General features: G+C 32.9%; 4 protein-coding genes across 4 annotated transcripts in view; 2 read left to right on the forward strand and 2 right to left on the reverse strand.

Annotated features, from left to right (window-relative positions):
• Positions 1-255: 255 nt before the first annotated feature.
• LOC149487605 (extracellular matrix protein 2-like) lies at positions 256-5,802 on the forward strand. Its single transcript, XM_089696187.1, has 3 exons — positions 256-438; positions 3,090-3,265; positions 3,747-5,802. Exons 1-3 carry the CDS (start codon positions 435-437, stop codon positions 5,037-5,039), a joined length of 1,473 nt encoding a protein of 490 aa, XP_089552313.1. The 5' UTR covers positions 256-434; the 3' UTR covers positions 5,040-5,802.
• A 552-nt stretch (positions 5,803-6,354) lies between these two features.
• Positions 6,355-9,787, forward strand: LOC149487606 (uncharacterized). Its single transcript, XM_089696185.1, has 4 exons — positions 6,355-6,470; positions 6,634-6,717; positions 7,251-7,452; positions 7,649-9,787. Exons 3-4 carry the CDS (start codon positions 7,273-7,275, stop codon positions 9,707-9,709), a joined length of 2,241 nt encoding a protein of 746 aa, XP_089552311.1. The 5' UTR covers positions 6,355-6,470; positions 6,634-6,717; positions 7,251-7,272; the 3' UTR covers positions 9,710-9,787.
• A 928-nt stretch (positions 9,788-10,715) lies between these two features.
• Positions 10,716-27,271, reverse strand: part of wdp (Leucine rich repeat protein windpipe) — a 40,197-nt gene continuing 23,641 nt past the window's right edge. Inside the window, exon 3 of the mRNA XM_089696211.1 lies at positions 10,716-13,742. Coding sequence (XP_089552337.1) covers positions 11,621-13,723 — 2,103 coding nt within the window. The 5' untranslated portion in view covers positions 13,724-13,742 and the 3' untranslated portion in view covers positions 10,716-11,620. The remainder of the gene's footprint in view (positions 13,743-27,271) is intronic.
• LOC149487608 (uncharacterized) lies at positions 19,041-19,904 on the reverse strand. Its single transcript, XM_089695814.1, has one exon. It carries the CDS (start codon positions 19,902-19,904, stop codon positions 19,041-19,043), a length of 864 nt encoding a protein of 287 aa, XP_089551940.1.

Below are 27,271 nucleotides of genomic sequence, written 5' to 3' on the forward strand. Positions count from 1 at the left end.
CGGACCGCTAGTGTATAAATATTATGGTAATGAATATGGCCTATGGCCTATCTATTACTTTATGACCGAAAAGGTCTCTTGTAACTTGTATAAAACGATCGGCTTCTCTGTGTTCAAATGAAAAGATAGATTAACAGTTTTTCAAAAATAATATAGAAAGAAATATTACGCAACAGCTGTAGCAATCAATATCATTCCGATAATCAGCATTAAAAAAATACGAACACCATTTATTTTAGTCCGGCTTCGCGGGTAGAGCCCATCCGTGTAAATATAGATATATTTCATAGCTGATTTGGACATAGAATAAAAAAAGTGAAATTACACAAACGTACTCAATGCAGTGACACGAATTATAGGATTTCTTTAGTGAACGTGATTTGAATAACATGTGACGTTAAGTGTTATATTATGCGGAATAAAATACGTAACTAATGGGTAGGTTGGTGTTTGAAACTTTTTGATACGTCATTGATTGAAGAAACTATTGATTGAGCTTTATCGGATTTACTTAAATTAATAATACATCAATACATATAATAAAATTCTAGAAAAGTGGTGTCTGTACAATGAAAATATGTAAAAAAAAATTAGCAGGGGTTATTACTAAATCGATCCCAAACCCAAAACTGTTGTTAAAAAAATTTTTGTCTGTTTGTCTGTTTGTCGGTTTGTCTGTTTGTCTGTTTGTCTGTATGTTTGAACACGCTAATCTCAGAAACGGCTTATCCGATTTAGATGCGGTTTTCACTAATATATTGTGGTAAGCTTCATTTAACATTTAGTGTTTATTTCATGTCAATCGGTTCATAAATAAAAAAGTTATGACCATTTAAGTAATCACAGCGAACATTTGCTAAGGCATTCTATACATGAATTACTTTATTACGTAAATTATACGCTAAAGTTATTCCTTGACATGTCCAGATGATCATATCGAAAGTCCCCAAGCGTGGGGGGGGGGTGGTTATGCTGAGGGGGTAGTAGGGGGGGTCAAAGGACCTTTATTTAGATTTTTGCTCATAAGTCTAAAACCTGCACAAATAGCATTATGGTTACTTTTAGGTAAATTTTCTATATAAAAGGTCTTTGAAATTATGTCGTAGGTATTATATTTTTAACCCCCGACGCAAAAAGAGGGATGTTATGACCGCTATGTGTGTATTGCGTGTCTGTCTGTGCCACCGTAGCTCGCTAACGGGTAATACGAATTAGATGCGTTTTTTTGTTACATTAGTTGTTTATTATATTATATAGGGGTGAAAAAAACGCATGTTAGTTGTTAATGTAGGTTGTTAATGTAGGTTATACCCAAGTGATATATCAAATGAAAATAGACGACATGTTAACAATTAGTCAAATTTTATCAAAATCGGTTCATCCATTTATTTGATATAGGGGTAAAAGTGGGAATAAATAAATGAATTTTATCAAATATACTCAAGTGACGTATCTAATGAAAGACATGACGTGTAAAGTACAATAAGACATATTTTATCAAAATTGGTTCATCCATTTATTGGATAAAAGTGGCAATAAAAGTTGTCAAATATACCTAAGTGGCATATCAAATAAAAGGGCATGACCTGACGTGAGAAGTATAATGAGGCATATTTAATCAAAATCGGTTCATCCATTTATTATATAGAGGGGTAAAAGTGGGAATGAAAAAAACGAATGTTGTCTGTTATACCCAAGTGATATATCAAATGAAAAAAGACGACCTGTCAGAAACAACAAGTCAAATTATATCAAAATCGGTTCATCCATTTATTTGATATAGGGGTAAAAGTGGGAATAAATAAATAAATTTTATCAAATATACTCAAGTGACTTATCTAATGAAAGACATGACGTGTAAAGTACAATAAGACATATTTTATCAAAATTGGTTCATCCATTTATTGGATATAGGTATAAAAGTGGGAATAAAAGTTGTCAAATAATATACCCAAGTGGCATATCAAATGAAAGGGCATGACCTGACGTGACAAGTATGATGAGGCATATTTAATCAAAATCGGTTCATCCATTTATTGATTTATAGCGGTAAAAGTGGGAATGAATAATCGAATGTGGTCAAATAATATAATCAAGCGGCATATCAAATGACGTGTGAATTAAAATTAGTCATGTTTTATCAAAATTGGTTAATCTGTTTATTACATATAGGGCACCTTAGGGGTGATAGTGGGGATAAATAATCCAAATGGAGTACCAAACGAAAGGATATGACATGTACATTGTACATAATATATAGGTATGATTAGACATGGTTTAGATCAAAATCGGTTCTGCCATTTACTAGGGGTGAAAGGGAAAAGTTGAAAGTCTGTGAAAGTAGAAGGAATATGGGAGCGGGAGAATAGCCACATCCTGGAAATTTTGAACTCTTCTGTACCTAAGTTTTATAGCTCAGTTTAGTAATAAATATTACTAACAGTTCTTTTGTGTTATTATTTATTTTATTTCTTAACTTTATAATAATGTGTAAGTACTTATAATTTAGTTGTATATGATAGTACGTGTTTCAAGACGTGTTTACTCAATAATTGTGTTGTAGCTAAAAGCAGCATTTCTATTAATTATTCTAATTAATGAATTAATTGAGTAGTAACTACTATGCAGTCACTATTCCACGCGGACGAAGTCGCGGGCACAGCTAGTTTATAAATAGGTTATGTGAGATTTTAAGTGGGAATGTTTTTAATTGATCTGCGTTAAGGACATGAGCACTGATCCGAAAGAGCCTTGGCCCTGACTTGGTTCAATGTATGTATTGATAGCGCAAAAAATACCTTCCTGGAATTGAATGATAATCAATTTGCTAAAAAAATCTATGAAATTGATCAGAGCTCAGATCTATCCCCTACTCCACGAGGGGTGGAAACTTCATTTTAATTTTTATTTGCATACAAAAATAAATAAACTAAAACGTAATTTATCGTGAATCAATTATTAACAAGAATATTTAATTTGATGATATAAGGACATATCGGTACAGATACGAACCAAGTTAACAAAATTTGATAAATAATAAAAATATACTTACAAGATCTCTGTTTAATATGAAAAAACGATGTTTTCAGATGAAGGGGTTATATTTCTCCTATTGCTGCTTCCAGCAACAGTATGGTGTGGAGTGCTTCGTGACGTCATGGAGGAGCAGGAGGTACAATGCCGTTCGTATACAGTAAATGATCTGGTGTATTTGGACTGTTCTGAACAAGGCATTAGTGAACTACCGGAGGGATTAAATTATGAGGTAAGGTTTTAACATTAGTAACAACTAGCAAACCGGGCGAACTCCGTTTCGCCACCAGAGACACCTTTTCTTTTCTATAAACCTCACGGACCCCGAGACCTTTCCAACGAATGCAAAACCGTGGAAATCGGTTCGTGCGTTCTGGAGTTATAGCGTCAGGAAGGAAAACCCAACTTATTTTTATATAGTAGAGATTAATTATGACATAATATCTTAGATAAATTTCCTTTTAAATAGAACTTGTCTTAGTTTTTTTGAGAACCACAGGAATTAGAATAAATGACTAGCAAATCTCAACTTGCAAACTTGTTTTATGCTAGCAAAAGTCTTAGGTACATTAAAAAATAATAATTTCATAAATTAATTGGAATGAAATATAAATGCATTAGTATTAAATGGAATATTTATATTATTGTGTGTATAAAATATAAATACTACGAGATAAAGTGTTAAAATAACATGTCTTTTCATTTTTTTTCAGGTGGACGCCCTCATATTATCCAATAACAACTTTATTTCATATCCGAAAGGATTGGAAAACTTTGTTAAATTAAGAATACTAGATTTCTCAGGAAATCGATTGTCAAGACCGTTGCCGATATATTTTGAAAATTTTCAAGCACTTAGCACATTAAACCTATCGAATAATAACTATGATTCTTGGGTGGAGAGCGAAATGACACTGAATTTCAAAAGATTAGATCTTTCCAAGAATAAAATAAACAAAATAGATGAAAATGCGTTCTCGAAAATGCCGAAGCTATCTTTCTTAGATTTATCAGAAAACAGATTATATGAAATATCAAAGACGATATTTTCCTACGCTAACAATTTGGATACATTAATATTAACGAGAAATTATTTCTCAAGAGTGCCGAGGTTCCAATCGCATTCGTTAAGAAATTTGTATTTGAGTAATTGTCAAATAGCATCCATAAGTGAAACTTCTCTCGCAGACATGAGTTCTCTAGTCTTAATCGATTTATCCATAAATCAGATCGAATACATTCCCGATAATTTCGCATCGAACACATTGCAAGAGCTGGATTTGAGTTACAACGAGATATACATGCTGACGGACCGTACTTTCTCATCATTACCGCACCTTGCGGTTTTGGATCTGAGAGGGAACGAGTTCAGAGATGTTTGGGCGACCTCTCACTTTGCCTCGAACCCATTTTTGAGGGAAGTACACGTGAAGGGGAACCGATGGAGCTGCGAGGGTTTCAGCGTGAACCTGCTCCTAACTTACGAGTTCTTAACGAAGGATCCCCCAAAAATTTCAGATACGGCATCGCTAATTTGCTACACGCCTTCAAATGTGACGCAGCTAAGCTGGCAGCAAGCGTACATTAGAACGTGGCATGATGTGGATAGTCCACAGTCCATGTACGGTGTGATGGCGGTTATGATTGGATTAATTATAGGAATAGTATTTACTTCGCTCGTGTGTCGAGGAATAATGTACTTGAATAATTCAGATCCTCCTCGGCCAAGCCCAGAGACAACTGTATTAAACGGACCAGTAACACAAGTAGAGGCGGTGGAGACAAGAATACCTTTGACTGATGACTTACCTCCTACTTATTATGAGGCATTATTATTGCCTCGCTTAAATTCTTCATTCCATTCGTTACCAGACTTTATAGACGAAGAGGAAAACCCGAGAAGAAATCGTCGTTCAAGATCAATAGGTGATTTAACAGAACCTAGACGATTAGGTGATAGACGATCGGTACGACGAACACTGCAGTTAGCTTCAGAAGAAGGATGATTTCATAATTATTATCTTAAACTAATAGACTGCTTTTTTAGTAAAATTTGTTAGAAATCCAAACTACTGTGTCATTATAGAGAGGATGACCGCTTTAATTAAATTGCACTCTTTAGACGTTAATAAATTTTCTAAGAAACGGAATTGTTCACAATTTTCAAGGAAAAAGATCAATAAAAATGTGTTATTGGCCCGCAGTCGCTTCACTTCGAGTTTACTGGATCAATATTATTAAGATTAAAGACACCAATGGAAATAAATACTACGAGTCGACTAAAATTAATAAAAAGTTTAATAAGTATATGAGTGTAATAAACGTGTGAATGTCTTTAAATATTATAAATTGATCTTTCCAACTAGAAATAATACTAACTTCTTATTCAACGATTCTTGTGGTACCAATTACCTATATTACACGAGAACAGAGGTCTAACCATTCCAATATTGTTGGATTGTCATATATTTATACATAAAGAGAAGCTGTGCAATGTATGTTTGTAATCATAGTATTGAAAATATTGATAATTTTAAACATTAAGAATTAGGTAAGAAGTTTAAGAGTTTACTTGTAATTATGGTGATTTGCTTTGTAAATAGCTATTTATGTAAGATATTTTTTATCTATTTTATTAAATACAATTTCAAATAAAATAATTTATTTTTTACATAATATTTAGAAGTTCAACATTCAGTTCGGATTTCCAAACCTGGGAATAATTAATTTCCAAAGTACCTATCTAGTTTCAAATAAAATGTAATAAAGAAGTCTTTTAAATATGAACGTATTTTATTTGAAAACTGCGCCATCTATTGTAACAATATGAAAACACTCAAATATGTGATGATGTGACCTGTGACCAAGAAACGAGTCACCTATTAGTGGTATAACTTTCTAGATGGCACTTTCAAAATACTAAAAATTGTTTCTGTAAATATTTATTTATTTTATTGTAATTACCACATGCTATGGTTATTTGCCCAAAGCGGCAGTTCACAGTGACTTAAAACTAACTTATGCAAATGCACAAACATTAGTGCATAATATCATCTAGGTATAATTGTACCAATATTTATCATAGTGCTACTTATACTCTATAATTCTATAATATAGCATCAAATTTTGCAAAATGCCATTTTGTTGACATTAAAAAAGTTTAACCATTTATTAAAATAATCCAACAGTCACCATTGCTATGACACTATTCCAAGTACTTACTTATCAAAAATTTGCGCCAAGTTCCCTTAAAAACCTTATCATTATCAATGATAACACGTCACCTATTAGATTCGACTCATACAATGTTATCTAGTAGAGAGTGTCGCACGTAGATATTAACTCCACCTATAGCTTTTGTAAAACAACATATTATCTGCGAAAATAAATTGGGTTGGACTAATCAGCACTGTGAATTTTGTGTACAATGTGAATTGGTAAGTATTCAACGAAACTTAATACAGATATTAACTGAAAACTATAGGTACCTGTAGTACCTACCGGAACTCTTAACGATATACTCTGATTTGTTTACTTTTATTTGCAAAGTCTTTTCGCTAATATCAGGATGGTCTAATGAATTACAATACGCTTTTTCAGTATTTATTCACAAATCTTTGCTCTTGAATATGGATTGTGGGTTGTAAGAAGATTTTTCAAGTTTGTTTGCAGTTTTGATAACAGGTGAGCTCTAGTTACGTTAACGACCTAAATTTAAGTATTCCACAACTGGCCTTTATCAATGGCTGATAAAGTAGATAAAATTGTTTTAATAAGTTGTACTTTTGTTGATATTTTCTCACTGTCAGTAAATTTAATCACGGAATTGGGACAGTAACCGTTTTTGGACTAAGTAACGTGACGGGAAAGAAATTGGACAAATTACTTGCTTCAAATGAACACCTGAGTATGAGTCAGGGCTATATCGTGATGTGACTCCTTAGGATCAACACGTAGAAAAAATATTTAACAAAAAATGATGGTATAACTAGTGATATTTTGAAAATAAACATTGTTAGCAACAAAGGTACTTTTGAGCCTTCACTTGCTTTGTTCGTGATTATACAAATAACAGCATGAAATGAATTTATTTGTGTTTTCCTGTTTTCTCTGGCGAATACGTAAATATACTCCTTTTCAATAACAAACGTTTTGGTAATAGACTCATTAGGTAATTGTAAACTATAATTTGGTGACTTAATGTGTTTCTTTTTCAGATAGTAATGACCCAGAGACGTAATGCTTCTATTGAAATTTTTACTTGTTTATGTTCTCATTTCGTTAACAAATTCAGAAATATTGGACTTCGATGAAGGTGGGAGTGATATTTGCTACCTTTGTATTTGCAATTTTGATAAGACCAGTGTAGACTGTTCCAGAAGAGGATTAACTGATCTTCCAGATGGAATCAATAGTAAGGTAAATGATTTAACAAAATTTAAGTACTTATATAATATTTTTATCACATCAAACCAGAATTTAAAATATAATTTATGAAAGAAAAAAAATAACTTTAAACTATAAGAAATTGTAAAACAGCTCCTGTTGTTATGTTTTTTCTAAATATCATAATTATCTTGTACTAGTAATAAAGCACATTTATTTTCGATTACAGGTTCAGAAGCTTAATATTTCAAACAATGAAATATCAACATTTCCAAGGGCTTTTAGTCAATTATATAATCTGGTATCACTAGACATAAGCGGCAATCAATTGAAAGAAATACCAGCAAATGGATTCAACAATCTTACAACATTAGAAGTACTAAACTTATCCAGAAATAACTTTGAATCATGGGTGGACCTCAATCCAAACGATATATTGCAGCCAACAACGAACTTAAAGACACTAGATTTATCTCACAACAAATTCAAAACTATGGCAAATTTGGCAAACCAAGAACTACTTATGAGCTCATCGTTAGAAACTCTTATTGTGGATAATTGCGAGATAGCTTCAATACATGGAAGATCACCATTAGGTGGCCTTACAAACATACGTATCTTTAAAATAAACAACAATCCTTTGTTGAGATTTCAAAACCTAGTTTCGCCAACTTTGAAAAGTTTATATGTGAGCAATTGTAAGCTTTCTTATATCAATCCAAATGAACTCTCATATTTACCGTCGTTAGTATATTTAAAAATGTCGCATAATTTTCGATTGGAAATTTCGTCGACAGTTAACACGCTTTCCTCAGTGTCATTAAGATATTTGGATATATCATTTTGTAACGTTATACAACCCAGCCTAAAAGGATTTCCTAATTTAAAGAAAGCTATAATTAATCATAACATGATAAGAATATTACCAAATAACGAATTTTTGAACAATAGCAAGCTGGAATATTTAGACATGTCTTACAATAACATTGGATCAATTACAAGCGACACATTCAGAGGTTTAACGTCTCTCAAATTCTTAGATCTTTCATGGAATGAAATTGCACAAGTACCAGAAAACAGTTTATTAGAAATGCCATCATTAACACAAATAAGGTTATCCAGAAATTATCTTACAAAGGTGGGTCACTTAAGGTCGACATCTTTGTCTGTTATAGACATGAGTTCCTGTGAAATTAATACGATAGGAAAAGATTCATTAGAAAGCTTACCATCCTTAGTAGATTTGGACCTCTCTCATAATCTTATATCAAATATACCTGACAGTATTTCTTCAAACTCCCTTAAACATTTAAATCTTAATTATAACAGACTTAGCTTTATTGGTAACTACACGTTCTTTATGTTGCCTCGCTTATCAGGACTTGGAGTTGTTGGAAATAGATTTACAATTATATGGAGCAGATATTTTTTTCAATCTAATTTATACCTGGAGAGACTTGACCTAGGCGACAATATGTGGCGTTGTGATTGCGATGATGACAACATGTTTGATTTTTATGAATTTGTTACTCTTGAACCTAATAAAAAAGAAGAGTCGTATAATTTAGTGTGTCATGGTCCACTTGATGTAGTAGGACAAACTTGGCTTGAAGCATGCTACTTTACTTGGAATCCTAGTGAAAGAACTGGGAATGCAACAAATTTAATTTGGTTCCTCATTATAATGATCGTTGGGCTAGCATTGTGCCTTGTTTTAGTAAATGGAATTAAAACTTCAATGAACCGTCGTTTGACGGCCATGCAAGCTGAAAGAGAAAGACAAGTCGAGGAAGCCAGAGATCGACTAAGACAAATGAGAATTCGTGCAGAACAAGAATCTTTGATTAATACGCCCGATCCTAGAGATTTAATTGCACCACCCACCTACGACGAAGCTCTCTCTATGCCAAAACTAAACGTATCTTGTCATTCACTAAACGAAACGGGTACAGGCAAGAGCAGAAGAAAACGAGGAAGGAGGAAAACAAAATCAAGCGGAGATTTACTCGAAGAAACGGAAAGGAATGGGGATGTATTGGACACTGATGAAATGGAAATGACGGAAGCGTCAGATGATGGCCGAAGACGACGTCGTCGGAGGTCCAGAAAATACGGAAGCCATGAGATTGCAGAATTAGATCAATCACCTGGAGTAAGAAGAAGGTTAATGTCTGATAATGCTACAGACGATAGTGTGACAGTGCAAGTTGAGGCACAATTAGAAAGACCTCATCAAAATAGAAACCGCAGACACTCAGTAGACGAGATACCTAGAGAGAGCGATTTTTAATATAAAGTTTTTATAAGATGTCTAAGTGTAATTTATATTTATTATTTCTTTTAAGTAAAAATTAAATAAGAAAAGAATGATTACAATCTTTTAATACGTATTAATGGATTTATTTATTTATCTATATCCAAAACTTATCTTTCTTATTGAATCAAATTTTGGATACGTATAATAAAATCTCGTATCGGCTTGAAAGCATGTAATTTTAGATTATCTTATTAAAACATGTCTTCGTACAAATTATTATTGCGGATTGGGTATTAATTTCATTCAAAATCAGATTTTTAATAGGCTTTTATATTAGCGCCATCTGTAATTTTATGTGTTTCACAATTTAATAAACAGATGGCAATACATGCTACCTCTAATGCACAAAAGATGGCGCTGTAGTAAACATATTGAATAGTTTTTTTAACGACACAGTTAAATCTTAACTTTGATACTAGATACGTAATAATATGATTGTATGATTATATTTATTATTATAAATCTTTGTTAAACTTTTTTTGTAGATTTTTGTAATTCACTAAAACAACATTCCATTCAGTCGCTTTTGACATTTTTTTCTGACTATTTTTCATTTCGAAATTACTTTATGACTAAGTAGCTTTATTTTATATCTATTACTAGCCCACAGGCCCTTTTTCGCCCTTGGTAAAATAATTATAGCCTAGCACTCAGCCACTCAGGGATCACGTACTTATCGTCAACAGAAAAAGAATTATTGAAATCGGTCCAGTAGTTCTTGAGATTTGTGTGTTCAAACAAACACACAAATAACAATCTTCAGCTGATGGCTGGCTACAGCTTTGTGGTTAATTCAGTAGTTATCTTCTCATACTTTCTGGTCAGAATATTTAGAATTCTTTGTCTATTATATTATCAATTATGTGCTATCTTATAAAAATAATTGTTCCCCATATCAAAAACATTTTTTATTAGGTAAACTATTAACTCAATATCGGGAGTAAAGGTGATATATCATTTATTAGTAATGAAAGACACATTTTCAATCAACATTTTATATCGTTCAAAATAAAATTACATCATTTATAAAACTTTTTACAATGGAATATTTATTGTTCTTGTATTTGATCTAGATTAAGATTCAGGGTTCTTAAATAAAACGATTGATATAGAAAATAAGTCACAAGCACAGCACAACAAGCACAGATATAGGATCAGAAAATAAAACCGGGATTTATAAAAATTAAACGAAAAGAAAATTTAAACAAAATAACCTATTAAAATTATAATTAAATATACAATGTATTATCTGCAATTTGCATACATATTACGTAATAGCGTTCATTACTTATAATAAATGGTATCACATTCTTAAATACTAAATTTAATAAAATTACTTAGAGGAACTTATTCTTTAACCATGAATAAACAAATCTCTCGTAGGAAAGCTAAGACAATGAAAACGAGCGTTCGTTGTTATATCGTATAATATATGAGTTATGGATACAACATGTAAGTACACAACCATTGAAAACTCAAAATTGTATCCGAAAAATAAAATAATTATGTGGAATAAATAATAATATACAGGGATGCGTCACCGAGAAACAAGATATTTAAAAATGTTTTAAAATTCAAAATGTAACTCTAATAATCATGGCAACATTTTATACACGTATAAAAATATTTCACTTATCGTACAATATACTCTCATAAATATATTATACTACTAACAAGTTAAAAATAAAGGCACTGTCGACTACAAACACACTTTGGCAGTACTTAATACACAATCATTACCATCATACCAGCAAATACGCTAGTCCCCCTTCTGACACACACACGTAAAATCACAGATTTTGCCAATAATAGAATGTTTGTTAATTGACACCGATATTATATAATATTATACAATCCTCTTACTGTTCACAATTGAACTAAATTTCAAGTCGTCGATTTACGTGCGGTACCATCCACCGATGGCGTGATTATAATATCTCCTGCATTCGACCTACTCCTTGTGACTAACACTGGTGTTTTCGGTTTGGGAGTTTCTGACATTTTTATACGAACACGCCCCATGTCAGGTGAGTAGACTGGTACATATTCTCGGGATGGTGACAAAAAGTCAGAGTTGGTTCTGTCCCCGTTAATTAAAGGTTGAGAGTAATCCGAATCAGCATTGCCATTCAATCTTGGTGTATCATCATCAATAGGAACGAAAATATCTTCACTCGAAAGGGAATTTCTATCTTTTCCGGATGTAGGCGAAGCTGGTTCTGATTCAAAGGAAGTTTCTTGCTGTGAAATTGGATCTTCAATTAAATTATTATCTTTAGAACTACTTTTATTTTGATTTGTATCTCGGGGACTATCCGTTCGCATTTGTTTATCATCATCATGCTTCACACCATTTCCTACGTCTCCATTTTCATTTTTCTTTAAATTCGTATCATGTGTAGGCACAAGTTCATATTTGCCATTGATCTTTTTATCTATGGGAGCCTCTACAACGGCTGGCTTGCCGAGCAATGATTTATTCATATCGACCATTTCTTTAGATGCCTTTTCTACATCTCGTTTTTGCTGTCTAAGTAATCTCCTGTCTCTTCGTTTCCTCATCTGTCCTTTAGTTATAGCAAAACCTATCAATCCCACGAGAAGAACAACAATTAACGCAATACAAACGTAAGTTCCTGTTTTATGTGGAGTGACTTCTTCTTCAGTACTAGGTATCTGACCCAACACTTCAGACGCATGCGTGATACGAATTTGTTCAGACACAGTTGTATCTCTAGTAATTTGCGGAGTAACTGCTTTTTCCGTGACTTCTTCAACTTCACCATTTCTGCTATGCCAATCAGAACCACCCTCATAAACAGATGGTGGTTTAGGAATAGGAAATTCAGATGTGGTACCGTTATAGTCATCGTCATCCTCAAATATTTTCCGTGGAAGCTCGGGGTTCAGTTCTTCAAAAACTGGTGTAGTCGTTTCTGGCATCTTTTCTGTTTGTTCATCATATTCAAATCCGAAGAAACCTGATCCCTCCCCAGATCCTTCTTCCGGACTTTCTGTAGTAAGAATATTGTTTACGGGCAATATTTCTTCAGAAGCTAGAAGATTTCCGAGTACTTTGCGCTCCTGAACCGGTTCATTTATATCAGTTATTGTAGTGCTCTCAACTTCACCAGAACCCTCTATATCACTTATAGGAGAAGAAGATGAAAAGCTACCTACTTTCATAAATTGCACACTATCGTCATCTTCAGCCACTGGTTCACCGTGAATTATATTTCCATCCTCTAAATCATTACCGGCCATCAAAGGCATAGATTTTAATGCTGTAGTCTCTTCACCGACTCGCATTGCATCAATAGGCTGATCCCCCATCATCATGTCTAAAAATTCTAGTTTGGAGGCTTTGCATATATCTTTTGTTTTTAATTCTAACCATGAACGACCTATAAATTTTTTGGGCGTGTGACACTTGACGTTATCAATAAAAACGTTGGTGGCTAATAACTGGTCCCGAATAATAAGATTATCACAAGAACAATCCAGAGGATTACCTTCAAGTTCTAAGTGTTCCAAACTGTTCAAATGACTGACATCCGAAGGAACATCTTTTAGCAAATTATTTGTTAGGTCTAACGAGCTGACACTTTTTGGTAGATATATCAGTGACAGTTTTTTTAATCTGTTATTCGCCAAATTTAGATGGACAAGTTTTCTTGCATTGTGCAAAAACTTATTGATATCCGTAAGTCCATTTGTGGATAAGTCAAGTGTTACAACTTCAGTTAGTCGATCCAGTTCGTGAGTGATTTTTGTGATATTATTGTGCGAAAGATCTAAAATATTGATGTTATGGTGTTTTTGACGAATGGTATATTTGTGTAGTTCAGCAATATTGCTGCAGGTAGCTCTATGTAGGCCATCCCGTGTGGTACTGCATACGCAGCTATTCGGGCAGACGACAGCCAAAGTTGGATTGAGAAGTAAGGACGCCACCAAGATGCAAGCAGATATATGAAGCCACGCCATTTTAATAGACTAGCGCCATCTGAAAAAAGAAAAAATCTAATTTAATATGACGTTCTATGCCTAAGTATATTTATATATATATACAGGGTGTCCCAAAAAGTAGTGATATACTGAAGCTGGGAGGTAGAGGACTTAGAGGGCTATCCGAATCACCCCCATGTGTGTTATATGCGATTTTTCGTATTTTCGGAGTTATTACATTTTTTTCAATTTTTCATCTATCGCCGAGTACGATGAGATTTTTATTTATGGTGACGTGAATTATTGCGCTAGATGCTTGATTTTTTTTGTGTGCTAAGCTGAAAGATAGGCCAATTCAGTATGGTAACATTTACTATCGTTAGATCTTCGAATGGAATAAAAAAAAGAATTAAATGCCAAGAAAGATAAAATTACCCAGTATGTTCATAACTTCAAGGGCCCATAAAAAATAAAATCACATAAAAAAGGTTTTCCATTTGGCTTTTAAAAACTTGCTCTATCGATCAGGTAGCTACCCTAAAAATTTCATTTTATTATTCTGAAGGCTTCAATCGAAAAATTGAAATCTAAATGTGGTAAGTGCAAAATTTTTAGTAACATGATGATCATTAAAACCAATAAATAGGTGTTTAAAAATGATTTTTTTTTTTAAATAGCCCCGCTGTTGCTCAATGCAAGTGCGACATCACCGTAAAAAGTTGTCTTTTTAATGTCTGAATGCTCTTTTATCATTTTTAATGGTTTCTTCTGCTACTATGAATTTCCGGGTTATTTCGTCCAAATTGTGGCAGTCTCTCGTCTTTGTAGTATCCCCACGGAAAAAATTCAATAGGGTTTATGTCCGGAGACCGTGGAGGCCAGGCTAAAGGGCAAAAATACCCTGAAAGATGGATTGGTCGTTGCAGCCTGCGCATGCGCCGGTGACGCCTGCTTTAAAGCCTAGCCTCCACGGTCCCTCGACCTAAACCCCATTTATTTGTTTCAATGGGGATACTAAAAAGACTTCGGCTACTTGAGAGAATGCCCCAATTTGGACGAAATAACCCGGAAATTCATAGTAGCAGAAGAAACCATTAAAAATGATAAAAAAGCATTCAGACATTTAAAAGACAACTTTTTACGGTGATGTCGCACTTGCACTGAGCAACAGCGGGGCTATTTAAAAAAATTCTGGTAATTAAACACCTATTTATTGGTTTTAATGATCATCATGTTAATAAAAATTTTGCACTTACCACATTTAGATTTCAATTTTTCGATTGAAGCCTTCAGAATAATAAAATGAAATTTTTAGGGTAGCTACCTGATCGATAGAGCAAGTTTTTAAAAGCCAAATGGAAAACCTTTTTTATGTGATTTTATTTTTTTATGGGCCCTTGAAGTTATGAACATACTGGGTAATTTTATCTTTCTTGGCATTTAATTCTTTTTTTTATTCCATTCGAAGATCTAACGATAGTAAATGTTACCATACTGAATTGGCCTATCTTTCAGCTTAGCACACAAAAAAAATCAAGCATCTAGCGCAATAATTCACGTTACCATAAATAAAAATCTCATCGTACTCGGCGATAGATGAAAAATTGAAAAAAATGTAATAACTCCGAAAATACGAAAAATCGCATAACACACATGGGGGTGATTCGGATAGCCCTCTTGGTCTTCTACCTCCCAGCTTTCGTTCATCACTACTTTTTGGGACACCCTGTATATATATATATATATATATATATATATATATATATAATATATATAATATAAGGGATTTTATTTATTTATTTTTTACATACATAGATTCCTTACAGCTATTTGTATTACAATATCTATAATTAACTTTAACAAAACAATACGCCAATAAAAAGGAATACCAATAATAAGACAATTAATGTGACAGTAGTTTTACATTAATTATAACAATGACAAAGTGGAAAAGATTAGTATATATATATATATTTTTTTTTGGACATGGTATACAAAAAAGAGGAAAACGTACCCATTATAGAATGTTTGGTATGGATGTGTGAGAATGTGTATGGTAAACTAAGAAATTATGGAATTGGTTATGTCTATTACTGCTTTTTTAAAACTGTTACGGGAGAGATGAAATATGTCAACACTTGAAAATTTCTTGTTGTAAATATCAGGTAGACGGAAGAGTGTAGAATTTTGCAGGTGTTTGGTTGAAGCGAGGGGAACCTTTAATAGTTGGCAATGCCTTGTTCGTAATGACGGTGCTTGTAGTGATATATTACCGAGAATATTTGGACAGTCCAGTCTATTACGCATTATGTCGTAAAGCAGCATCATGTCGATAATATCTCTCCGTTGTTCGAGTGTATTGATCCTTTGGAGAGAGCATCCTTCAAGGTAATTAGCACAAGAGGTCTTCGATATAAAATTAAGTTTCCTAATAAATATTTTTTGAATATTTTCCAAGCGGTCAATATAACAGCGATAAGAGGGACGCCAGATCGGACTCGCAAATTCTAGTACGCTTCGCACATACGAGAAATACAGCACTTTTAAACATAAGATATCTGTGAATGCATCACAAGTCCGAAGTATGAAACCTAAATTTTTGTACGCTTTTTGTATAATAAATTCAACATGATCGTTATGCGTAAGTTTAATGTCATGAATAACACCCAAGTCTCTAACCTGTGTTGTTCTTTCGAGTGATACATTGTTTAGCTTGTAATTGAAATTAATGACATCCTTTTTTTTTTCCGGGTAAAAGTAATTAATTGACATTTGCTTATATTAATAGATATTTTATTAGTTTTGTAATACAGTGTCAGTCTATCGAGATCGCCTTGCAGCTTATTACAGTCTTCTAGACTGTTGATTTTTTTGTAAAGTTTTTTATCGTCTGCAAATACAAGGAACTTGGAATCAAGAAAACAATCAGATAAATCATAAAGAAATACGTTGTATAATAAGGGGCCGAGATGCGAACCCTGCGGTACACCGGATGTTACTCTAATAAAGTTTGATCGGAATCCACCGATAACTGTAGCTTGATGACGATTCTTTATGTATGATTCAATCCATCTAAGGAGGTTTCCTCTGATACCAATGGCATAAAGTTTCGTCAACAATATATTATGGTCGACCCGGTCGAATGCCTTCTCGAAATCAGTATAGATGACGTCGACTTGAGACTTGTCATCTAAATCTATATTGATAGAATGAGTAAATTCAAGAAGGTTGGATGTAACGCTACGTGATTTAATGAAACCATGATGATTATGAGGAATACATTTTAATGCTAAATAATATATGTGATCATAAGCGATACGTTCCAAAATTTTACCTAATACATTAAGAATAGATATACCTCTGTAATTTGTTATGTCTAATTTTGATTTACTTTTATGAATTGGAACTATTTGTGCTTCCTTCCATCGACTCGGAAAGATACCATCTGAGAAAGAACGTTTAAAAAGTATTAGCAAAGGAGTCATCAAACCAGTTGCACATTTCTTTATGAAAATTGAAGGTATTCCATCCGTACCAGCGCCTTTCTGTGGATCTAACTGTTTCAACAGTTTTTGAAGAAGTTTCTCATTGACTTCAATGTAATTGAGATTATCGGAGATATCGGCCTCCTTAGAAAAAATAGGGGTGGACTGATCAGATTGCTGAAATACGCTTTGAAAGAATTCGTTAAAAGAATTACAGATGTCTTGACCATTAGTCAATAAGCAGCCTTTATAAGACATGTTTTGGGGCATGCCGTGATTAGAGCGTTTGTTTTTAACATAAGTCCAGAATTCTTTAGGTGATGTTTTAATACTACTTTGACAACGGGATATATATTTATCATAACATTCTGACTGTAACTTTTTAACTCGGGTTCTTAGCAAAGAAAAAGAACTATAGTCGCGAGGATTTTTAAAGCGTTTCCATTTTGTATGTATTTTAGTTTTTTCCTTAATTAAATTTATAAGTGCAGGTGTATACCATTTAGGATACCTGTAACGTGATGAAAGCTTTACAGTTGGTACATACGATTCAATAATAGAATAAACAATATCATAAAATTTATCGACAGCATCATTAACAGAACCCGAGTGCAAGAGACTATGCCAGTCAATGGTTTTCAGCTTACAGTTTATAGTATCATAATCGCCCTTAAAGTACTTTTTTATAACTTGGCCTTTAGTTTGAAGTGGTTTTATATATAAATCTTTAATAACAAATTCTAAAGGGCTATGATATTGATCAACATTTACGAGGGGTCCATGACATATATTACAATATAAATGTATATTTGATAACAGAAGGTCCAAGATATTACCGCAGCTATTTTGATATAAATTATATTGTTTTAAACCTAATAAATTAAATGTACCTAATAAGTTTAAGGCAGAATCTGAAAGTTCTGTATTACATTGTTTTGTAAAATTAAAACTAAAGTCTCTGTACCAACTAATAAATGGAAGATTAAAGTCTCCGGTTACCAAAAATTTGTCGTTTAACGTTTTACTATGAAACATTTTCAAAGAATTATCAAAATCTCTAAGTAGCTGTGGAGCGTCAGAGTTAGGTGGAATATAAATACCTATAACATGTAGGTCACTGCTGTTATAGCGAGACTTGACATTAAAAGAAGATTTAGGAATTGTAAGCCATACACTCTCAAGTTGTGGGCAGTTTATATTGTGACAAAATGCCGCAAGAATTTTTTTAACGCATATCAACACACCTCCGCCCCTTTTTTTGTGCTTACGGTCAAACCTAAATACATCATAGTTGTTATTGCATATTTCAGAATCCTGAATACCGTCACAAAGCCAACTTTCAGTAATAATTATTATGTCGTAAGTACTGCTTTCAATGTTTTTATATAGTGAATGTAATTTTGTGCGCAAACCGCGGGCATTTTGATAATAAATGTTTAGTGTATTTAAGCCTTCCATTGTACTAAATTGTGAAGTGGATAAAATGGTTGTTGATGATGTAAATTTAGATCTTGAGTCACGGTTGCGCAAAATATTATAATATAAAACAATTCGTATCTTTTAACTATAAAATTGAAATGGACAATTATCGGATCATTATTACGTTTCTTATAAGCAAAAAAGTTGTAGTTTTGCGGGTACTTTGTAATATTAACGCAGTAAGATGATTAGAGATACTAAACCTTTGGTATTCTGGAGTAATTTATTAAATATAATGAAAATTTTAAAATTAAAGCAAACAAAAATTATGGATGAAGTTTTGAAGTGTAATATTGTAGTGTTATTTAGATGATTATAATTTAAATATGTATGGGTACGTCTTACCAATATAACAAGTTTTTGAAACCATAATAGTGAATAATATGTAACTATTAAAGCGACCCTAAAAAATCCAACAAGTTTTCTTCCGATGTAATTGCTTTTGGTGGTGATTTTTCGTTACGGCGCATGTAAATAGTGCAGTTCTTCACCCAAACAAATTTAATGTTACGTTCCTTTGCGCGCAGTTTGCAATTATTTAAGAGAATTTTATTGGCAATTGTGAGGTGTTCGTTGACAAAAATCTTCATCGAATTCTCAGTGAAGCCAAGGTCGCATGAAGTAAGGCCATTTTGTTTGTTATGTTTCCTGAAATTGGCTAATAGGTCATCCTTACATCTTCGGTCTTTGAGTTTGGCAATAATTTTCTTAGGTTGGCCTGGTTTTTGACGAATAGAATGTACTCTTGTGATAAACTCGATATCGTCTTTACTTAGATTAGAGCCCAGTATAGTTGATAGACGAAGAAGTAAATCTATTAAATTTTCGTTAGATTTTTCAGGAACGCCGACAACTTCTATATTTAGAAAACGCGTTTTCTGTTGTGAACGTTGGTGTTCAGTAGTTATGACCGATACTTTTTTTTCCAAATTAGATATAATGGTGTCTTTTTTTGCAATATCAGAATGAATGGTCTGGATTTGATTACCCAAGCTGGCAATCTGAGCTTTAGATCTTTTTAATTCATCCTTTAAGGATTCCACAACGCTCAATTTTTGGTCAATATCGGCCAATCGGGTGTAAACTTCTTCAATAACATTCGCATTAAACTTCGATGTTAAATCATTTAATTCAAGCCGTAACTGTTCAACATGCCCTGGCAAGGATGTTAGGGGTGCGAGCATCTCTTCAATTCTAGTTAATTGTACACGATAGGGCGTAGTATCATCCTGTGAGGTACAATTTTTGGAAGTCATGCCTACTTGAAGCGGGCTCTTTCTACATTCTGGGCACATCCAGGATGATTGTCTATTTCCGAGCCTTCGCCAACCTACCTCCGTTAAGCTCACACAGTAATAGTGGTAAGTAACTTGGCACAGTGAGCATATCGCACCGTCTAAAACATTTTCATCACAACGTTTACATATTATGTTATCCATGCCGAAGGTTTGTAGTCCCGGCAAGCGCTCGCAACGACGATGACGTATTATAGATAAGAACACGACGACAGTACACTTTGGAATATGGAATGTTACGGAAGATTAATGCACGATTGTTATAATTCACAACAGCTGATAGTTTTAATAAGTGGTTATCACTAAAATGGGATGTTTTTAACAAGTGTTTGTGCGATAATTATATTTAAAACTTGGTAAGAACAAAGGGAACAACGTACTTGTCACAGTGAGTTTGACAAATTTTGATATTTTGCATTTAGAACCGTTGATATCAAAAGTGTTACTAAAGCACACCTATTGTATAAATGTAGGACAAAATAATCTCTATTAAGACCCCTGCGATCTATTGCGGGCAAATCGGTATCACTTCAATTGTTGCAAATGCAGTTCAACGACAATTTGAATCTATGTTTCCTTTCGTTCTTGACAGCAACTGAACAATTTGTACGTCATTTATATCATATATCATGATCTTGGCAATGCCTGGGCGAAAGATTCAAGGAGAGTATTCATGAAAAACATTTATTTAAATAAACTTTGACAAATGTTGAATCTTTTTATTATAATGTCTTATTTTATTACTTTTTTAAACATTCAATATGCATTTGTTTTAAAATAAATAAGACCACTATCATATTATGTTGAACAATCCCTACCAAATACCAAAAAGACGTCTTAAGCCAAATATTAATATAACATAGATTACTGTTATTATCTGCTGTACCTATTTCTTAAAAAAAATATAACATTTCTTCAAATTATAATTTGCATTACTTTTTATATCGATCGGCTATTGTTTTTTAATCGCCATTAATATTTGTAAACAAAGTTCGCTAGCCTAACCAAGATTGTGTTCTTTCAAAACGGATTAAGACATCTGGCACATACTTGTTGGAGACAATATATTATAAACTATAAGGTATCTATTTGTATCCATATTCTCAGTGCACTTGGCCGGCGGTCAGACTAAAAGTAGTTCAATGTTATACGCAGGAAGTAAACTGTTAGACTCTCGAATGTGACACCGACTTCGCGGGAGTGTAAATATATTACACAATATGTAATTGACTTTGCGTGTCCTTTTTTGCAAATGGTAAAAGGGAACCTTTGCTAGCAAAATATAATATAAGAAGTCACGTTAAGAACTACAGACGGAAAAGAAGATGCAGCTTAAAGCACGATGTTACAAGGCATTGTAAAATGATAAATATCAAGCAGTCGTTGGGCAAAAATTAATGTTTTAGTTTTTATTATGTAAGGGAATTCAAATAAAATGATCGTTTAAAATTTAAATACTTGGCAATTTATTATGTTTTTATGTAGTTTTTACATATTTATACCATATAGCGACGATATTTTATCACATACTAGCTTCCGCCCACGACTTTGAACGTGCATCCCCGTTTTTCCCCGTTCCCGCAAGAATTTCGGGAAATCCTTTCTTAGCGGATGCCTACGCTACGTCCTAACATCTACCTGCATGCCAAATTTCAGCCCGATACGTCTAGTGGTTTGTGCTGTGCGTTGATAGATCACTATATCAGTCACCTTTGAGTTTTATATATATATATAGATTTTTTACATTATACAATCTTAGTGAACGAATAACTAGGTACTAGGCGATTAAAGGTTGTAGTCTTTCTTCACGTAGCACATATATTTAAAGAGCTACGTAACAATTATGTAAATAAAACAAACAATCTGGTACCGTCGGTATATTTACGTGTTTATTGATCGGGAAACCTGAATAGCGAACGGCCTTTACAAGCGTTGCATTCAACCGAAAGGCTGCATTTATGATGAAATATATGAGTCACAGAGGTCGATGCAACTGATATAAACATTATATACAAACAGACCGGCCGTGAACACTGAAACACTCCATATAGGTTTCAATTAAATGTCTCTTGTTTTTATATCCGAAATAAATGTCGTGTTCGCAATTATTTATACAGCTGTGATTGGTTTGGCGGAAACGAACTTGGCCCATTTGTAGGGTCAGAATTTATGCATGTTTTTTAACATGTCACAGGTGTTGTGAATTATATTATCTTTATTGTGGATATTAAACTTTTTAACCATAACTTGCCCGATTATGAACTAAATTCCCTTCTACGGTATTCTAAGACGGCCTGATAGATACCTAAGTTATATTTCAGCCATTTCAGCATGACAAAATAGGTATCCCATAGCATATTGAAAACATATTAAGAGTGGCAAAATTCACTTAATTCATTTATATTGAAACTAACTTTACTTTCTAAATATTTAGTCAAATTAACAAAACTTCGTATCTTCCTCTGAGTTATTGATATGAACGCAAATTATGCGTAAAATTGAAAACGTTCTCACGTTCGGTTTGGCTTCGATAGCAGCTATTTATCATTGAATCCATAAATCATTTGAAGCTTATCTATTAATTACAATGCAGTTTTCCCCCTTTCGCGTCATAATGCAATATATTGAAGACCGCCTTTCATTCAAGGTGAGTTACGTCAATAGAAACATGTGTAACATTTGTTTATTTATTACTAACCTATGATAGCTACTAGTATAGTATATGGAGTTTCCTGCCGCTTCATAGATACTACTTTCCGAATCGTTGGTAAATGTTATAAAATGTAATGATGATTCAAAAGTTCTTTTATAGAAGTCTAATTGAATAACTCAAACTCAAGCATTTATATTATACTTAATTAGACTTCTTCTAGACGCACTTTTGAACTGTCATAACATAGTTTTACCAATTAGGTACCACTGTCATTACATTATCTGTGATATAGCTATACAAATATGCCTCTGTCTCCCTAAAAGAAGTAAATTACTAAATTTCTTAACTTTATGTGTCTTAAATCTAGAATACATATGCTATTAATAAATTATCATGTACGTACTACACTTTAAAAATGTTAGTGTAGTTTAGCATTAAATAATTGGAGATGATCACTCTGGTATCCTCTGGCTCTATAAAAAGCGTCACTATATGCAATCGAATCCACAAATTGGCATATCTTACGAATTACACTTCTCTTTATGCAATAAGTTAGTCACAGTAGAGAAACTGGTTTTAAAATGCAAATGCTTCTAATAATTTTCTTGTAAATATAGGTAGCGATTATTTATAAATAAATTTAAAGGAATATTATTTCGAGACCGTATTTATATAACACTTTGAGCTTACATTATTTTTGACGTATAATTAGGCTATCAGACAATTCGGCATCTCATATCGAATGCTAACCATATTTTGACGTAAAAATTCAAATTAAATTTTAACCTTGTCACCAAAACTGTAGGTATACACGTGCGTCATCCTGCAATCGTGAATAAATATGAGATCAGCGATAACTAAGAAAATTACGTCAGAAAAAAGTCCATGTAGAACCTGTGTTTTGAAATTTAAGGATAAGTCATAAGCCCAAAATGTTTTACATAAGAGTCCGTATTATGATTGCATTTCAAGTAGGCAAGTAGGTATTGCAAAATGAAGATGCAAATGGAAACCTACAAAATGATATTAATGAAGAAAACCTTATTACAATAATTATGTAAGGTAAAGACCATGTAAAAACAAACCGATGCAAGGGTGGATATTTTCATAAAAATATTTATATTTAGATACATGAGAACTTAGATGTAGGTTACATTTCCTTATGGACTAAAACATTTAATTAAGAATTAAACGATATCTTGAGTCTTGACGCTCGAACGCTACTTAAAGCTCGAAACCAAATTAGTTCCCATTTATTGCGCTAGTCCCTATAAACTGGTTTTTAATTGATCGTATCTGAGCTCATTTGGTGGTATTTCAACATAATTGAACATTTTCGTTCTCAACTTATTTTTGGCAGATTTACTTTCCTTTGTTTACTTTTATGTGATTGTCTCGGAAACAAAAAATGTTTATCTCAAAAATATATTGATCTCGCAAATGTCAACTTTCTCTTGAAAGTGAAAATGCTCTTAATTACTATAATTTATGTTGTGTACTGGACATTGGTTAAAAATAAGAAAAGGTTAAGAGCTTCGTTAACAAGTAAACTTCCTTATTGGCTGGGTTTTGGTTTTCAACTCGTTTTTTAATTGACCTTAACCCACTAGAACCTACTTAAGGGGGCGCATAAAGCAAAATAACCAATCTTCTATTATGCTCTAACAAATATCTTGCAAATGTTTTAATATAATTGTTTATGAAAAAAAAATCATAATAAGTATTACCATGTCAAGTAGAAAACGTAAAAGTGTGAAAATTAGAGCTAACTTGGTGATTTTTTTTTATCGAGTAAATTTTAATATTTTATGTTTTTGATTAAACAGAATCGTTGAACATATCATCTAGTTTGATATATATTTTATTTTTTAGATTTGGTCTTGCATATTACACGTATCATCTAATAGAAGATTGGTTATTTTGCTTTATGCGCCCCCTTAACACGCCTCTTATGGAATTATTACTTTTCCGCTTTATCTTTCGAGATATCCTTAAGTGTAAATAATTTAAATATATTACGTAGGATTTATTATTATGAATCAACCCATTTTAAACTCATTTCACTTCCTTGCTAGAATGTTTTACTTTGATTTTTTATTATATGGTTACAACTTACAACATCTTCTTACAAAGTCTTCTTATTTTTATTTATAAAGTAATTACAATCATTTTTATAACAACATCACTCATTTCAAACTTTAAACTAATACGAAATTGTATACATAGAATATGTTTAACCGTTGGCGTTGATACACAAAAATTCAACAAGTCTGCTTACGTAAACCAATCGTGAATTCACTACTTAATTTGCATATAAATTACCAGAATCTATTATGAGTGTAGTGCACGGCTTATTTTCAATTCACTTGAACTTGAACGTAAACTGTGATTCTTCAAGTCTTCACTCCATTACTGAACGCGTGGGATAAATAGCCCATAAATCTTCAAGAGCTGCGTGAGCGAAAATTGTATGGCAAGTTACGTCAAATTGATTCCGCTAAATATTTCTCGTAGCATTGAAATATATTTGATTAGTATTTGAACTTTGAAGATAGGAATTGAAAACTAGATTTTAGTATACTGTAAAAAAACTATAAACTATATAAATTAAATATCAATTTAAATAGTATTTTGTCCGCGTAGAACGGCGGGAAAACCGTATTAATTTTTTAATGTAAAAATAAATTAGTTACTCCTTTTAACGTAAGCCATTTGCCGATATAAGAACTGTTATCAAATCCACATATAACATTCATAAACCATAAAATACATGTGTCTTGAAACATTTAAGAGATAAACTGTATTTTTCCAATTACGTGGTTTTAAACAACCGCAATAAGCTTCAGCGATACGTAATTTAAAAATAAATTGGTGTAAGAGTAAGAATTACAGTCTAAGAGCGATAAATGTGTTTCCTTTAAGTAATAAAATACATTCGTCCCTACTTTCCAGTTAATAGCGTCCGTTTTATGCGCCCGCGCATTTCGTCATAAACCTTGCTCGGAATTCCATTTAATACAAGTGTAAAATACAATTCATTTATTCAGAGACAGGTCACGTTAGTACACAAATCACGTCATATGACTGAAGTCATGTTCTGAGTAATATATTATGTTTTATTAAGTTGTTTGCAATTTGTCTATTGTGCAATGAGCCGTGTATGACAATTGACAAGGCTTGAGAATATTAGAATAATCAGAGCTGCTTGCTGATGAAAGAATGAAGGCAATTTTGTAATATCTTGAGTACATAAATGTTTGAAGAATAATTAATCTATTTTTAACTTTTGTCATTTTATTGTGCGGTCGCGATACTTTCGTATTTTTTTAATACATTTCATCGAGTTAAAAAAGATTATCATACAAAAACAAGAGTCGATTGCAATTTAAACTAGCCGGTTATTTTCTGAGGCAATTAGGTATTATTCCACTCGAATAAAAACATTACGACGCGACAGTTTGATGATAAATAATTATTTATTTCTTTCAAAACAACAAAGTAATGTATCCAAATGTATCTCACGTTATTCGTAATTCGTATACAAAAGGCTATCAGGAGTAACTCGATTCACAGAACGTTACCATTTGTAGAAAACGGAGTAAAAACGACAAACATCAAACAAGGTAAGTTGACGCAGTCACTAACCTCACTCGAACAAAGACAATTTAGTCTGCAAAGCAAACAAACATTGAAACGAACTCGTTATATCAAACAATCTCGGATTTCACTCATATACGAGAAATGAGAACTGTAGTGAACTGAAAAGTGATTTTATTTGCGGGTAAACACTCAAGGTGATGTCGACATTGTCTTTCGTTGGATAGCTTCCAATTTTTGGGATTCTGTGTTATTGGGCACGAAAAATTCTGCTTTCGCTTTACATTCATACTTCAATCATCGTTCCGTTGCAATTGCGAGACGGTTTCACAGTAATTTGATATGTATGTCGTACAAACATCAACAAATTACGAAATACGCAGGAAATGGCTTAATTTAAAAATACCTAAGTTTTACTGTTGATGTATTTTTATAGAGGAATATAATATACTAGCGGTCCGCCCCGGCTTCGCCCGAGTACATATGAAAAATAGATGTTGGCCGATTCTCAGACTTACCCGATATGCACAGAAAATTTCATGAGAATCGGTCCACCCGTTTCGGAGGAGTATGCAGACTAACATTGTGACACGAGAATTTTATATATAAGAATTTACAATCTTTTACTAAACAAATTATTATGCTATATTATAAGCCTAATGAATACAAAATGCAGTATGCATTCATTGATATAAATTCAAACCGACTTTACGCATAAAACACGCAGTGATATATTTATAGTTACATTCAATTGAACGTGTCTGTTTATCATTACATAAATTCAAACACCTCCACTAACCCAATTATAGACAACAATGAAGTAATATTGCAGTTAGCAGTACCCTCATTCCGTCTGCCCACTGCAGCATATAGACCGGGAGATACTGACACAAAATTTCGAGTCATTTGTAACAGGATGGCGGTTCTACAGGGTTCTTAGTACGCAATGACAAAAAGAAAAATGATGGTGTGAACGCTGGTACCGGCGGCTTAGTCGCGTGGGCGTTAGTCGAACTCATCGGAAAATAGCGAAAGTCAAACGATTTGTAACAGTATGGCACTTATTTTTCCTGTAAGT

This window comes from Colias philodice, chromosome 6 (genome assembly GCF_061535455.1).
Source record: "Colias philodice isolate Cphi_HAF_F1 chromosome 6, ilColPhil1 Martin Lab GWU primary, whole genome shotgun sequence".
NCBI classification, from domain to species: domain Eukaryota; kingdom Metazoa; phylum Arthropoda; class Insecta; order Lepidoptera; family Pieridae; genus Colias; species Colias philodice.